Raw genomic sequence first — 15,687 nt, forward strand, 5'->3', positions numbered from 1 at the left:
CTTTTAAAAGAATTTTTAAGAAATGGCTAACTTCAAAAGTAGAAGATGACACGATGAAACAGAAATATCTTGCCAACCCAGAAAGTAAGAAAAGAACTAAAAGTTATGAACACGGAACAAGGACACAGGTGACAGTCTGAAAGGTCTCCTCGATGACTCTGGGCAGTTTGAGTGCTGATTAAATCCACTAATGAATTGTAAAGTATTGAAAAACAAGAATATGTGAATCACACACATAATGACATGGATGGAGAGACAGATAGTTGAATTGATGAACCAGCAAGTAAAGATTTTTTTCTTTTAATTGTAAAAACATGCTGAATGCCAACTGGCAAGTGTAGAGAGATGTTTGGAGTTGGAAAACTTACCATTTTGAAACCAGGACAATAAAGACAGTCAGGCAAGAATCACCAGTAACCGCCATCTCTAAGAGAAGGTTTTGTTTTTGTTTTTGTTTTTTGTTTTTATTTTTCGAGACAGGGTTTCTCTGTGGCTTTGGAGGCTGTCCTGGAACTCACTCTGTAGACCAGGCTGGCCTTGAACTCACAGAGATCCACCTGCCTCTGCCTCCCAAGTGCTGGGATTAAAGGCGTGCGCCACCAACACCCGGCTCTAAGAGAAGGTTTTAATGAGAAGGTCATTCACAAGGTCCTCAAAGTGCCTCTCTGCAGATTGTTTATTGGCTACAGATGGAGGAAGGACAGTACTTACATAATGAATAAACTGGACACAATTTTGACCAGGTGATCAAATTTAATCTCAACAATAAAAGAAAAACGGACACTAAATGCTTCCAGTTGTGAAAAGATACTACCAGTGTAGCCTTCCAGGCAAGAAAACACAAGCCAAATAGAATCATGAAGAACAGAAGACAAACAAGCTCTGTTTTGAAAAAGGGAGACCTGCACCTTTCTCAACAGAAACAGGAGGAGTGGATGGACAGGGTGTTGGGGGATAGGGTGGGGGAGTAGGAATGGGAGCAGAGGAGGGAGGAGAAAATGTGGTCAGGATATAAAATTAATTAATTAAATAAAAAACAAACACAAAGAAGGAGGGGAAGAAAAGAAAGAACATTACTTCTCAACATTTCAAAGTGACAAAAGACAGAGATGCCATGGAAATGCTTTATCAAGGGTGACTGAGTATAGGACACGGTAAATGAGCATGAAGAACAGGGGAGGTGCTATACTAGACGGCCTTTGGGTACACTGACAACATCAGAATGAAACAGCAGGTTACACTTTAATGTTAAATTTGCTGTACTAAGATTATACAAGGAGAAAAAAGCCCTATTCCTAGAGAGCACAACCTGGGGCATTTAGGCATTAAACATCACAATATATGTAGTACTCCAGAACGAACAATTTAGGTATTAAACATCACAATATATGTAGTACTCCAGAACGAACAATGAGCACAAGACAGAGATATGTCAACAGGTATAGCCAGCTAACTGAGTGTTCCACTTAGCTATTTTTATTCTTGCAATATTTTATTCTTGTAACTATTTTTCATAAGTTGGAAATTATCAACAAATTGAAAAGTCAGTAAAAAAATGGGAGCCATAGACAAAATCATTTGGCATATAGTTAAGTACCTGACATATAGTAAGAACACAATAAAATAACAAGTATTGCCACCAGTACCACATAGAATTTATAAAATTAAGGTAATATGTAAAAGTGTTACCAAAAGTAGGTGACCATAACTGTAAAAGATACGCTAAAGTGGAGATGCAGGTAAGAGATGAGGATTTGACGCACTGTGAGTCAGTGGTTCAGTGACATTATTTGCAGCCCCCTCCTGACTTCTCCGTCTCTTTTAAATGGTGCCAATTATGTTCATAAACACCAGGAGTCATATCAGCATCACACTGGGGCAGCAGGCTGATTCCAGACTCTTCATTTAAAACTGATGATAAAACTGAAAACCAGACAATAATGTCCACTGACAAAAAACACATGAACTATAACATATGCATTAAGTGCATGAGAATGTGTGGCTCAATACACAGGCAACTGTCAGTTCTTTGAAGGTTACAACAAAAGTGTCAATCATGCAGCAGAAGAGCGTGTGTAGGACAGGAACACACTACACAGGTTCAATATACTGGAAAGGATGTCATGAACTTGACAACTCCTAGTTCAGAAATCAGTGGTTAAGCAACAGCCTCATATTCCAGGTAAACTCTGAATACAAAGGGCTACAGCATAGTATAAGTTACTTGGGGCTGGAGAGATAGCTCAGCAATTTAGCACATTGGCTGCTCTTCCAGAAGACCTGGGTTTAATACCCAGCACCCACGTGGGAGCTCACAACTGTCTGTAACTCCAGTTCCAGAAGATTCAATGCCCTCTTCTGGCTTCTATGTCTTTATGCAGACATAAAACACTTAAACACATAAAATTAAAACTCAAAAAATTTTAAAAACATTATTTCAAAAAGTTAAAATTTTACTACACCAAATGCTTATGCATTACCATGTACTTTGCTATGTCAGAAACAAGTAGAAAAAAGTACCACACCTGTCCTAAAATCTGCACAAATAAAAATGATTGCAATGCACCAGAAAGACTTGCATTAACGGAAACAGCTGAAATAAAGCTTGCAGGATGGATCTGCAGGTAGAAGCACTTGCTGTACAAATCTGACTACTGCAGGAAGGAGAGAACAGACTAAAGTTGTCTTTGACCTTCACACCTGTACTATGGCACATGTGCCCCTAACTACCACTGCACGCACGTGCACACATGCACACACACCCCAAAACTAGAAATATAAGAGAAACAACTTAAGAAATGGGATAAATGGAGGGTGGGGGTGGCGCTCTTGGGGAAGGAAGAAGGAGGACAGAAGTAGGGGGAATGGATAAATAACACTAAAACATTAAAGATGTTTGAAATAGACATAAGGAATCATATTTTATAGTTACCTAATGTTATAAGAAACACATACATGTGCAAATACACACAGAGAGTATAAATTAAGTTATCATACTTGGGAAGATAACATTCCCTCACGAGTCAGAGAGCTAATAAAAATCCCAGAACCAGGCATGAGAAACCTTCTTTTGAGTTGTTGGTCATGTTGGTTCAAGAGAATCCCAAAACAATATAGATTATTTATGCTGCCCTAGGTTGCCTCCCCAAAGTTGAAGGTAAGTCCCTATGGCTGAAGACAACACACGAGTTGGGAGATTTCAGCTTGATCAAACCTGATGGCGCCTTCCGGAAGATCAGCTTTCTTAGTACCAGAAGTTGATTTGCAAGTTGTCAAGGGAGGAAAGCAATCGACAGTCCTTCCCAGCTGTCATGCTTACAAACCACAATGATGACCAGCAGGGCAAGATATTCCTAAGGTGCAATAGTGGCAGTAACCAACAGCTCTGTAGTTGGATTCGGAGGCCCACTCAACAAGAGGGAAATCATGCCTGGTACGTAAACCTAGCCAACCACTATGGCTAGTGAGGTCATAGATCCTACTACTGTAACTTTCCTAGGCCTGTATAATTACTAACTGCATTCTAAATAGTTATCCTTACACCACAGATAAACAAAGCTCTCACCCCTCCTCAAAGAATACTCATTTTTACACAAGGAGACTATTACAGGAAGCCACAGTTGGTCGAAATGCAGAAAGCAGCTGACTGTGAGGCACCCATCCCTAAACGATACACCTACAACACTACTCTACACCCATGGCTCAGGGAACATCGTGGAAATGAGCAAGAGGGGTTGAGGAAGACTGATGTAAGATTGTGTCTCCGAGATATGACAGGGAAGCAACACTAATGAAATCTCAACAATATGACTGCTTAAAAAAAGATCTGAACAATTATAATACCAGGTGAGATGTCAAAGCAGATGAGGTCTCACAGGGTCTCACCCCCCCAAACAAGAACTACAGGCCACTAAGACATGCAAAAGAGAGGGAGGGAAAGAGAGAGAGAGAGAGAATTTGACTACCCAATACTAAATGGTCTGCCCTGAAATCATACATATAAACCAACACTAAACAGACTCAACAGATTGCATTTATCTATCCACACATGCTTATTCACTCATGCGCACACACACCCCCACACCCCCACACACACACACCCACACCCCCCCCCACACAAATAATAATGAATAAAAAGAGACCATAAGTTTGGGGGGAATGGTTAGGCGGGATTGAAAGGACATGAGGGGAGAGGCTAAATGACAGAATTGTATTTTAATTAAATAAAGAGAGGAACAACTTTAGTAAGTTTCAGTGATTTGAATGCACTCTCCACTATTCACATTTGGCAATTCTCTTAAGTGAAACCCTTGAGTTCTCAACAGTCAGGACTAAATGTCTGACAGGTCTATCCAAGTCTCACTCTTCACTTTGTAAGCATCATTGTGAATGGAAGGAAACCCATCAGGATGGAAGAGGGTCTAAGTGAACCCTGCCCCTGAATAGGAGAAATGCAATCTAGAAAGGAAACAAATCAGTACCAGTTTCCACTTCTGCTTCTGGCAAGGCCAAGGACTCAGCACGATGTCCGGAGGCGGAGACAGGAAGGGGAGCTGCGACTCCAGGGTCTCCTTGGCCAGTGTTCCAGCTGACAGAATTTGCAGAGGTCTTGACCACATTTCTCTGAAATAAATTATCTTCTTACTTAATACCTGGGAAAAATATCTACAAATATTTGCTTAAAATCCTAATTTTAAAGAATAAAGAACTGCAATTCTAATATTAAAAATACAAAAAGAAGCCAGGTGGTGGTTGTGTACACCTATGATTCCAGAGGCAGGCAAATCTCTGTGATTCCAAGGTCAGCCTGGTCTACAGCGACAATTACAGGACAGTCAGGAATACACAGAGAAACCCTGTCTCAAAAAAACAAACAAACAAACAAACAAAAACAGAAGCAAATTAATATAAAAGAAAGCACTGCCTATCAACAGTCTTGCTTTAACTATCAGCAGTGTTGCTCTTAGGATGGTATATGACTAGCATCCAATATGCCAATGGATAGGCCTCCCTGGCTAGCTACAACACAGGACAGGAGACAATGAATGGTATCAGAATTACTGGTGAAAATCTATCAGTACAACAGGAGTCAAATTCACTAGCGACTATGACACTGATATTTTACTTCGTAGCATATTCAAAATAAGTACTTTAACACACTCTGTTACTAGGCAAGAAAGACACTTGAATGCCACATTATTAAAGACAGATGATGCTTACAGAAATGAACCCAGTTCTCAAGGCCCTTTCCTCATCATGAAGGCTTAGTGTCCAACACTCTTTCAGGCATTATGCCTACTAAATTCACCAGTTTTTAAAGCAGTATCTTCATCTTTTGGACACCTAATGACAACCAAAAAAAAACAGAACACATGGCATTGCTATCTAGCTTTAACTTGTCTCTGGAAGGTGACAGAATGTAGTGCCTTAAGTTTGCTTGAAATTCTCCCAACATTTCCACTTTCTTCTATCCATTAAGAAATATTTTATTAGCTGGGTGTTGGTGGTGCACGCCTTTAATCCCAGCACTTGGGAGGCAGAGGCAGGTGGATCTCTGTGAGTTTGAAGCCAGCCTGGTCTACAAAGTGAGTTCCAGGACAGCCTCCAAGACAATACAGAGAACCCTGTCTCGAAAAACAAAAACAAAAACAAAAAAACAAAAAAACTATTTTATTTATTAATATCTTTTGATAAACCATTTTCTTGAAAATTGTCTTTCTCACTTCCTGCAGCCTTCCCATCTTAGCAAGTTTTTGGTCTATTTCAATCTCCATGAGCAGTTCTAAACCCTATCTATGGCTTTCATAAACTATAAATCAGCCTTTCATATTTGTGGAACACATACTGCAAACTTGGAATCACTAATTGACCCCCAGTGTCCTGGGCTGTGTCGGCTACAAGGCAGCAGGTCAAGTGCTGCTTCTATGACAAACTGGAGATGAGGCGTTTCAAGTATCTTCCTCAGGAATGCAGTGGGGCCCACCCAAGGACAGCTGTGAACAGCTAAACTCTGCCTGCATTGTCTCATGTCCACAGCCCTGAGCCAGATAAGTCCCACTGATGAGCTACACCGCTTGTGCAATTATAAGCCCTGAAAGACCTCCAGATTGATTTTGCACTGACATACAATGAAAGGCCTTGAAAGTCCTGCATTCTCACTACAGAAAAAGTTAAATTCATTAGCAACTAAAGTTTGACTGAATAAACAACTGTAATAAACACATGCATTTTTTCACTTGTAAATACTCTTTTCCAGACAAACTTGAAAGCATCAACATGCTTTCTCCATCACCTCTAGTCCTAAAACCTGCTATTTTTCTTATTTCAATTATTTCTCCCCAAGATTCTCAATGAAGTATTAAGCAACGCTCGTGAGAAGTAATCTTGCCAGTCATTTTTATTGATGGCAACTACGTAATAGTAACATTGTTGTAAAACCAAGGATAAACATATGACCTGGGATGAACTGGGATGAAGTGGTCTGAACATTTCCATCCCTCTGGCTCTAAAGTTCTGGTTTTTTTTTTTTTTTCATATGTAAGATGCAGACAGAGTCAAGAATGAGGCCAGGGATTCTCTTTTTTTCTGGATGGCCAACCATAATATAGACCTGCCCAGAGCAACTCGCTAATTTGTGTCCTACACTGGAACTACCACCCTGGCTTAAAAGTATTTCCAGTACGCATGAGTATCAAATGCTCAAAAACAGCCTAGAAAAGCCTTTAGCAGTGACGTCTTCACAGATAAGAACTCTAATGTCTAAAGCTTGCCCCAGAGTCTATTCAGACACCTTCCCACCTGGTCCTAAACACTGAAACAGGCTGGCACACACTAGAACAAGATTCTGGAATTTTCATGATTCTAAATTAGTCAGCCTGGTTTCATCTGGTTTTAGACAGTACTGCATGACTAAAAGGACACAGAGAATTCATTCTGCATGTACACATACAGGGCATCTATGAAACTGGACTCTAGGAATTCTGGCAAATGAATCAAACACCTTGTTTGCTTATTTCTTTTTAACAATTCTGGGACCTCATTGGCACTTTTTGTATAACAAGACATTGAGGACAATAGATACACTTCTAACCTGCTCAAAAAAAAAAAAAAACAAAACAACCCTTTGTCTTAATATGATGTATACTTGATTAGAAACACAATTATTTAGTTTCTAAATGTTATGCCTTTATAAAGAATAACACACATATATGTTTAAGTAATAGATATCTAGAGGATAAATGCCCTGCTTCATAGTGGTAGAGTTATGAAGCAACTAAAAAAAGAAAAAAGAAAAAGAAAACCTAGCAACAAATGCAATCCATTAGATCTGCTACAATAAAGCTTGTTTTCACTGGGGAAAACAAACATTGTAACCCATTAGTCCTAAGCTGAAGATGAGAAAAGTCAGCCAGAGTCACCTTCTACAATCACAATCACCCCTGGTATTCAAGAGCTCTCTACTCTAAGAACATACCTTTGCCCACTGGGAGGCAACAGTGTCTGTAAGCGAGGGCAGCATGTCTTGAAGTGCTTTTTGTATGCAGACTTTTACTTTCTCAAAATACTGCACAGATACCCATTTTGAAGAACAAACTGACATGACTTCCAAAAGCTGCCTGTCCTGTGAGTCACCAGCGCACTCCTTCTGGGTGTCCCTTAGGAGAAACTCGAGCACAGTGAGGATGTCTTCCTGATACTGATGGATTTCCAGTTGTGCTCGCTCGGCCTCCTGCAGTGTCCACTCCCTGCGACTCTGGTCCAGACATGCCTGGAATTCTGTCTCCTTCTGAAGAAGCAGCTCAGTGTTCTGCTTCGTAAAGTCTTCTTTAGCTGCTGCAAGCACCTCGTTAATTTTATTTCGATGACCATCTAAAAACTGCCGATAGTCTTCCTCATTTTGTTCTTGAATCCTACGGATTTCCTCCTGTTTTTCTCTGTTCCATTCAGTTCGGGCCTTCGCCAACTCAGCCCTGACAACCACAGGGATTTCCTTATCCTTTAACTCCAGTTCCTTCTGGAGGGAATGTATTTTCTCTTCCAGTTCCTTGACAGCCACTACATTTGGTTTCATATTTTCAAGTTCACTTCTCCATTTCTTTTTAGCTTCAGAGAGTGCAAGTGACAGCTAAAAGATATAGCAGCACACATATGACGGGGTCAACAGCACACATATGACAGGGTCAGAAGCACACATGTGACAAGACAAGGGTCAGCAGCACACATTTGAAAGTCCCTGACAGTCTTTATTAACAACAAATCCTCAGTGTCTTGGCTAAACTTCCAACTAAACAAGCAGTTGAAAATAAAAATAGTGGAAAAATAAATCTAGATGTGACATACATTCTGTAAAATATGCTTACACTATATGTAAGGATCCTCTTGTGTATGTGTGTGTACATGCACGCATGTGTGGGTGCACTCACCTGTGATGGTGCCAGAGGCTGACACTGGGACTCCCTCCTCTCGTGCTCCATCTTATTTGTTGGAAAGAGTCCCTCACTAACTCTGAAGCTTGTTGCTCCCACTGGATTGGCTGGTCAGCAATTCTCCGTGCTCCTGCCATCTCCAGTCAAGCCCAGGTGCACATGCATGGCCTTATGTGGGTTCTGAGACTCCAAACTCAGAATCTCATGCTTGCATAGCAAGCACTTTACCCACTGAGACACCAACACCCACATAAGAGTGGCTCACACCTCTATCCGATGCCAACTCCAGGTATCCAAAGCTACCATCTGACCTCTGTGAGCGTGCAAGCAGCTCAGGAAACCTTTGCACGTATGAAATGATAACAAGGAGGAGAGACCTGTTCTCAATCTCAACCATACAGCTCGTAATGAAAAGGGGTTAATTCTAACTGTAGCCATCTCTCTGATGAGAGATTAAAGGTGCTGAGACACACGGCCTTCCCCTCCAGTGAGATAAGAGCAGATTCCACCTGCTTAGCTCAGTGTGATAGCTCAACGCCAGGAGCAGATGCACATGCCAGAGCGGAGGTGGGAGGGTATGGACAGACAGCGCAGCACTCACCCTCTGGGCAACAGCCAGCTCCTGCTGCTCCGCCCACTCCTGCTGCTGGGCTCTCAGCAGTGCCTTGTACTCTGCAAGCTTGGGCAGCTCCTGTATCCAGCGACTACGGGCATTCTGCACAGCTGTTTCCACCTACAGGAGGTGACAGGACAGAGGCATAGCAAAGGTAAAATTTCACAGCAACTATGACCTCATACATATTTTACATTGTATCTCCCTACATTACAACCAGTTGACTTCATACCAAATAGTACACAGCAATCCTTCTTTCTAAATTCTGTCCCCTGCAAAGGGCAAAACAGGAAGTGGGAATCTGTATCTGATGAGCAATGTAGTTATCAGACGCTTCATACAAAGTACTATCTGTCATTTCCAACCAAGTTCTATTTATCCTGGTAGAAAAACTAAAGTACGCCATAGGGTCACCTAGTGCCAGCTGTCAACTGCTATATCCATCCCCTCCTCGTTCGTGCTCAACCAATACACCATGTGCACACAGACACAGACACACCTCATACCTAGAACAGATTGCTGCTGTCAAGAATTAATTTGGAATTAATTTGGACATAAGAATGCAGATGACCCTTCAGGTTCCAACAAGACCTCAAAGCATGATGAATTTTAAAGGTGGGCAGGTTATAACCTATCCGCAATTATCATGTGCACAGCTTATTAAACTTTGCTCTTTCTTTTAAAACATACACATAGCAATGCAGAGCTGACACAAACACTTTGCAGTGAAAGTACTGATTGCATGTGCATATAAACTCCAGGTGGTTAAACTAGAGCAAGAAGATAAAAGTTCCTACAGAAATTTATGCCTTCTGGAGACTTTTTCTCCATATGGTGTTATCTTTTCTTACTTTTCTTCATATGCTCTAAAATTTCACGTATACTAAAGAAGTGCTTTTAAACACTTCTCTAAGCAACGTTTTCTTAACCTTAGTAAAGACTTCAGAAGATTGCTGGTCTGGGACTATGTAGACCAGGCTGGCTTGGAACTAGTAGTAATTCTGCCTCTTAAAGTGCAATACTAGGCTCAGTTTCAGGAAACTTTAGCTAATGGAAGGTGTCCTTAATATATCACATGTTTTTTTCCTTTGTTTCCTGACTGTAAGATACCCTACAATAACATACAGAATAATGCATATGTACAAACTGCCAAGTAGTTAGCAAAAGCTAAGGATATTTAAATACCTTACTTCAATTACTAGTTTTTGCTTTTTTTTTTAACTGGGATTGAAATGAGGGTTCTATTGTGCTGGGCAAGTATGCTATCACTAGTGTACACTCTGAGCCCCAGGTAGCTTCTTGTTTAAAGTAAAATATCTAAAATAATAAATATATAATAGATTTTTAAGACAAGACTTGCCTTTTGCACTCTGATCTCTCATGCTTAAACAGCCCAACTCTCCAGAATCACCACACTAACTACTGAATACAGAGACTAAGTCATCTTTACTCTGTTAACATGAGCTACACTTTCCTCAGTACAGTCTTGCTTGGACAATGCTCTCACCCATGTCTCAAGCAAGGCTGAGAATGTTTCAAGGGAAAGGCAATGGCACCACTTTTTGGCCATTGATGGGAATTACAAAGTTCCATTATGGGGCACATCTGCCAGCCCAATTCAGGATAGAATTTTAACACCGATGCTATTAAATATCTTAATCTAAAATTACTAACAAAAATACTTCAGTGGAATATTTTCTGTGAAACTAAATGTGAAAGATTCTTAATTAATTAATTTGAATGTTAAAATAACCACCACTCACAAACACCCCTCAGGCATTCTCACACTTAGATTTCAGAAAGCAACACAGAAAGAGTTTTATAACAGAAATGAAAAAAGTTTTATAGACACTGCAGGATCTATGCCATTCTAGAAATGCTAAACCATTTAAAATGTACAAAGTCACAATCCAGTTCAAAGGTAGCGTTTCTCAGATTTTCATTGATCAGCAACCCCCAAACTTCACTCCACTGAACGCATCTATCACCTGTTGCGTAATATTCTCACAGTACTTGAGCTCCAAGTCAACTTCAAGCTTCCTCAAAGCTTCCTTGACAGCAACCTCTTTCTCCTGCTCCAACTCCCGTTGAACCTTGCCAGCCTGCTCCTCTGCCAAGGCCGCTGCTTCTGCCTTAGAAATGGTATCTGGAAGGGCCACCTGGTCAGTCTGGCTGCCACAGTCTGAAGTTGCCTTCCTCAAAGCCTGTACACTATGATTCAGTTTGGACCGCCATTCCTTTTCCAGCTGTTGAACAAGTTTTTGTCTGCTCTGTTTTTAGAAGGAATGAGAAGAAAAGCACTCAATAAAGTAAAACCTAGAATTAAAGGTTACTCAAAAAAAAGCAACTACACGTGTACTTAAAACCTTTTTCTGACACTGCAATACAATGTTGTCATCTATAAAGTTCATGGTCCAAAATCACACAAATAATTCCATGTTTTAGTTAAGTTTAAATATGTTTCACACACCGGGCACATTGTGTCCTGCAGTAGCCGTTGGACACACCTGATAAATACTCTTGTAGTTATTATATGAGGGTTAGAAATTCAGTCCACAAAAATATATTCCCAAGCAACACTTGAAAATTCCTCTTTGGCTTTAACTACAGAACAGAATTCACATGAAGACTTAATGATAGTATTAAGGGCAGACCACCTCAGGGTCAATATGTGACCAACACTTTCTGATTCTGCCACTGTAAAGAGTCCCACTGTAGAGATGTCATGACAAAAAGTCACAAAATTGTTTGCTATTAACCATGGAGTTTCATATCAATAACGCTTCCCACAAAGCAAGTACTGAGAAAATCTAATCAACAAGTTTAAGTTGGATGGTGTAAGAAACAGTCTTACCAATTTAAACACCCTGGAATCTTACTCAGTATATACTAAGTTAGAGGGCGGCATGGACAGAACCCCTCCTAAGTTCCCCATGTTCAGCAATGCAGTAGGATGGGTCGAATTAGTCTCATGCAAAATTATAAAGTAGCAAAACAGCCTTTCCTTTTTTCCTGTTCCACCTGCTGAGTACCTGAAGTTCTAAGAGTCCTTCCTGGCTAACACACTAACTGAATAGCAAGCTCATAGACAGAATCTAGTTTAAACAAGCTAGAATTCTGGTTTATTTTTCATTTCTAAGTGTTTGAGATCACATTTTCATCTTTAAATTTCTAAGAAACCAATCAAGCATGGTGATGCATGCCTTTAATCCCAGTACTTAGAAGGCAGAGGCAGATGGATCTCTCTAAGTTCAAGGTAAGTCTGATCTATATAGCAAGTTCCAGGCTACAAAGTGAGATCTGTCTCAAAAAAGACAGAGGAGGCAGAGAAGAAGACAACTAACCCATGCTGGTAAGGATGCAGACAAAAGGGAAGTCTGTACACTGTTGGCTAAATCCAGTCCAGCCACTATGAAAGTCAGTATGGAGGATCCTCCAAAACCAAAACTAGAGCTATGAAAGGCACAGCCACACCACCACCACTGGGTGTTCACCCAAAAGATGCAAGTCAGCATGTGGCAGAGACAGTCACACAGCAATGCTTACTGCTTGCTCCAATAAACATAGACTACAGCCAAGTATAGACTCAGCCTAGATGCCACAACAAGGTAAACCAATAGAGAATGCAATCTACACACGAGAGCTACCTTCAGTCACCAACTTATAGCTTTTGCAAGAAAGCAGATACAGTTGAAGATAATTATACCCAGAAAATTAAATCAATTTCAGAAAAATAAATGCATCATCTCTCATTGTGGATCTACAGATTTCATAAAGATACATAAAATCAAGTATATACAAGAGCATGAAAGTACAAGTAAAATTGTCTAGAAAACAAGGACTAATGGGATGGGGGAGGGGTGAGTAGAGAAGTTCAGCAGGGTAGGGCACTACATGCTAGGACATTCTCATACTTACACTGCATTTTAGAACTAAATAAATTAAAGTTTTGGCTTCTGGGCCTGCCCATTACTTTTCTTCTAATCCAATGCATGAATCATTTATGTCTATAATTATATAATTAGAGACATTGGTGTAGACTTATTAGAGTTTTCATAATAAGAAATTAGACCACAGTTTCATTTCTAGGAATCAAATAATCAAAAAAAAAAAAAAACAAAAAACCATATATCCTGAATTTGGATAAAGACCATGGACTAATTTGGAAAAGTCAAAGTGGTATGATGTGTTCTAACAGCCAAATTCTGAGAGACAGAACAGATGGCTATCTAATACTTGCTAATTAATTATAAGCCACATGTCCAGGAAGAATGACCTACAGTTACTAACACATATAATGACCAGAAACCAGGTGTAGTGTCTCATTCCTTTAATCCCAGCACTCAAGATACAAAGGCAGACATGCCTGTGAGTTTAAGGCCGGGCTACTCTACGTGGCGAGTTCTTGGCCAGCCAGGGCTGGGAAAAATAAAATAAAGAGTGACCAGAAGCCTTGAGCCAGCCCCCTTTCTTGAGATACCCCAGTGTGCTCCGCACGGCATCACCTCTGCCTCAACCTGCTCTTTAACACCGGCTTCCTGCTCTTTCAGCCAGCTCTGCCTTTCCGCCTTAAGGGTTTCTTGGTACTTCTCTTCAAGTTCTAACTTCAGTTTGCCCACGTATTCTTCTCTGTCTTCCAAAAGCTGCCTCTGTAAATAAAACCCAGTTAGTATCTCAGCAACGTTAAAAATGTCTCAACATGGCATGGTGGAGGCAGGATCAGGAGGTCAAGGTCATTCTTGGCTCCACAGCCGGCTCAAAGCCAACCTGGGCAACAGTATGAGACTCTGTCTTTATGAAAAACCAAACAGTGCATGTGGCATGAGTCTTGGTCCTGCTTCTCATAAATTCTGTATCTAGACTAAGTTCCCTACCTAACACTCACATCCATGATTCTCTCCTTATTTTAATTTTTATAAACATCACTAAATGCTAAATTCTCAATTTCTAAATAATTTTAAATCCTTTGTAACACTTCTGTAGCCAACACTGTCTAAAACTGTTCCTTTAAAACTTCATTTTCCACTGAGTGACTAACATATATGACATGCTTTCCATCATGTTGATCTACTGAAATATAGCCAAAATATTACATGAACTCAACTCCCCATCTGCTCATGACTGCCTTTCCCACACACATGATGTTGATAGCTTGCTTTAAGATATCATATTAAAAAACATCTGGACAGAATATTTATATTTAGTCAAGACTTTGTGCCTAGTTTCTGTCTTGAAGCAGGGAGCTTTCAACCTGTGGTCTGCAGGCTGGTCCAAGCAAACCAGAGTCAGATCTCCATCTCCAAGGACAGAGCTGACCACTGCTTACCAAGAGTAAACTCCTAGACATGCAGCAAGGACCGGTCAGCTAAAGAACCCCATGCTCTTTCTCCAGCTCCCAAGAGGCCAGTGGTCATACACAGCCTTCTCCAGAGCCTCACCTTCCTTGTCACAATAAAATGACAATTGTCTACAACAGGTATACGGGGAAAGTCACTAATGGCACTCTGTGCAGCACTCACAGTTGCTGATGGCACACTGTGTGCAGCATTCACTGTTGCTGATGGCACACTGTGTGCAGCATTCACTGTTGCTGATGACACACTGTGTGCAGTGCTCACAGCTGCTGATGGCACACTGTGTGCAACACTCACAGCCGCTAACGGCATACTGTGTGCAGCACTCACAGCCGCTGATGGCACTCTGTTGGGGAAGTCCTGTGCATTTGTCAATAAAGCACTGTCTGGCCAATAGGGAATCTAGATAGGAGGGACTAGGATTCCAGGAGAATTCTGGGTAGGAGAAACACAAGGAGAGTCGAGATGTAACCGCCATGGGGTAGGAAGCCCGGAACTATTCTCCGGTAAGAGAAATACTTAGATTAACAATTATGGGGTAATTACTTAAGTCAGAGCTAGCCAGTAAGAAACAAGCAAGGCCAACAGCTTCATAATGAATATAGCCTCCTGTGTGCTTATTTGGGACTGATGTGGCTCTAGAACCAGGTTGGTGGGAAGGCTTCTCTCAAAGAAAAAGCTTCTCTTTACAGTATGGTGTCAGAGCGGGATTGAAATTCCACACAAAACAACAAAAGCTTTAAAGGAATTTTAGAAACAGAAGAAGGGAGAGAAGCACAGATTTTTCGTAGCAGCATTTTCTCAGGTGGGCTCTGTTCTGCTAGCAAAAAGCCGAGATTCACGTGGCTCGCTTACGGGAGTCTTCCTGACTCGGCATAAAAAGAAAAAAAAAAAAGCAAGGTTCTTTTAAGAGACTCTGCTAACAATTGAAAAGTTGTATGTACAGCTGGAAGTGGCAGCGACCACATCTCCAAGCTGGCAGCTGGAGTCACGCTTACGCCCGCCATCTTGGAAACGGCAGTTTAAACAGCCGCGGTTTTAACAGATAAGACACGTGGCCAGAAAAACATAAAGATTTACAGTAAAGTCAGACTTGGATGAACAAAACCTCTAAAGGTTTACAGTGTGTTTAAAAATATACGTAAGATTGAGAGACAAAATGAAACGGCAAAGTGTTAAATAAGTAGAGAAGCCGGCTGTTGAGGTGCACGCTGGTAGGATTTACTCCAGAGGCAGAGGCAGGCGGATTTCCAAAGAGAAACCCTGTCTCAGAGAAAAAGAAATAAAAGTAAAA

The 15,687-nt window shown here is 40.8% G+C and overlaps 1 protein-coding gene across 7 annotated transcripts in view; it reads right to left on the reverse strand.

The window, feature by feature from the left end:
* The window catches only part of Cep152 (centrosomal protein 152), an 84,995-nt gene that overhangs the window by 22,882 nt on the left and 46,426 nt on the right, over positions 1–15,687 (reverse strand). For 5 of the 7 annotated variants that reach the window (XM_040746211.1, XM_040746206.1, XM_040746205.1 and 2 more), the window contains 5 exons: positions 13,545–13,688; positions 11,028–11,309; positions 9,028–9,159; positions 7,475–8,125; positions 4,482–4,623 (listed from right to left, as the gene is read on the reverse strand). In XM_040746211.1, coding sequence (XP_040602145.1) covers positions 4,482–4,623; positions 7,475–8,125; positions 9,028–9,159; positions 11,028–11,309; positions 13,545–13,688 — 1,351 coding nt within the window. The remainder of the gene's footprint in view (positions 1–4,481; positions 4,624–7,474; positions 8,126–9,027; positions 9,160–11,027; positions 11,310–13,544; positions 13,689–15,687) is intronic. The other 2 variants (XM_040746208.1, XM_040746209.1) reach the window with 2 other exon arrangements.

This window comes from Mesocricetus auratus, unplaced genomic scaffold, assembly GCF_017639785.1.
Source record: "Mesocricetus auratus isolate SY011 unplaced genomic scaffold, BCM_Maur_2.0 Super-Scaffold_100004, whole genome shotgun sequence".
NCBI classification, from domain to species: Eukaryota; Metazoa; Chordata; class Mammalia; order Rodentia; family Cricetidae; genus Mesocricetus; species Mesocricetus auratus.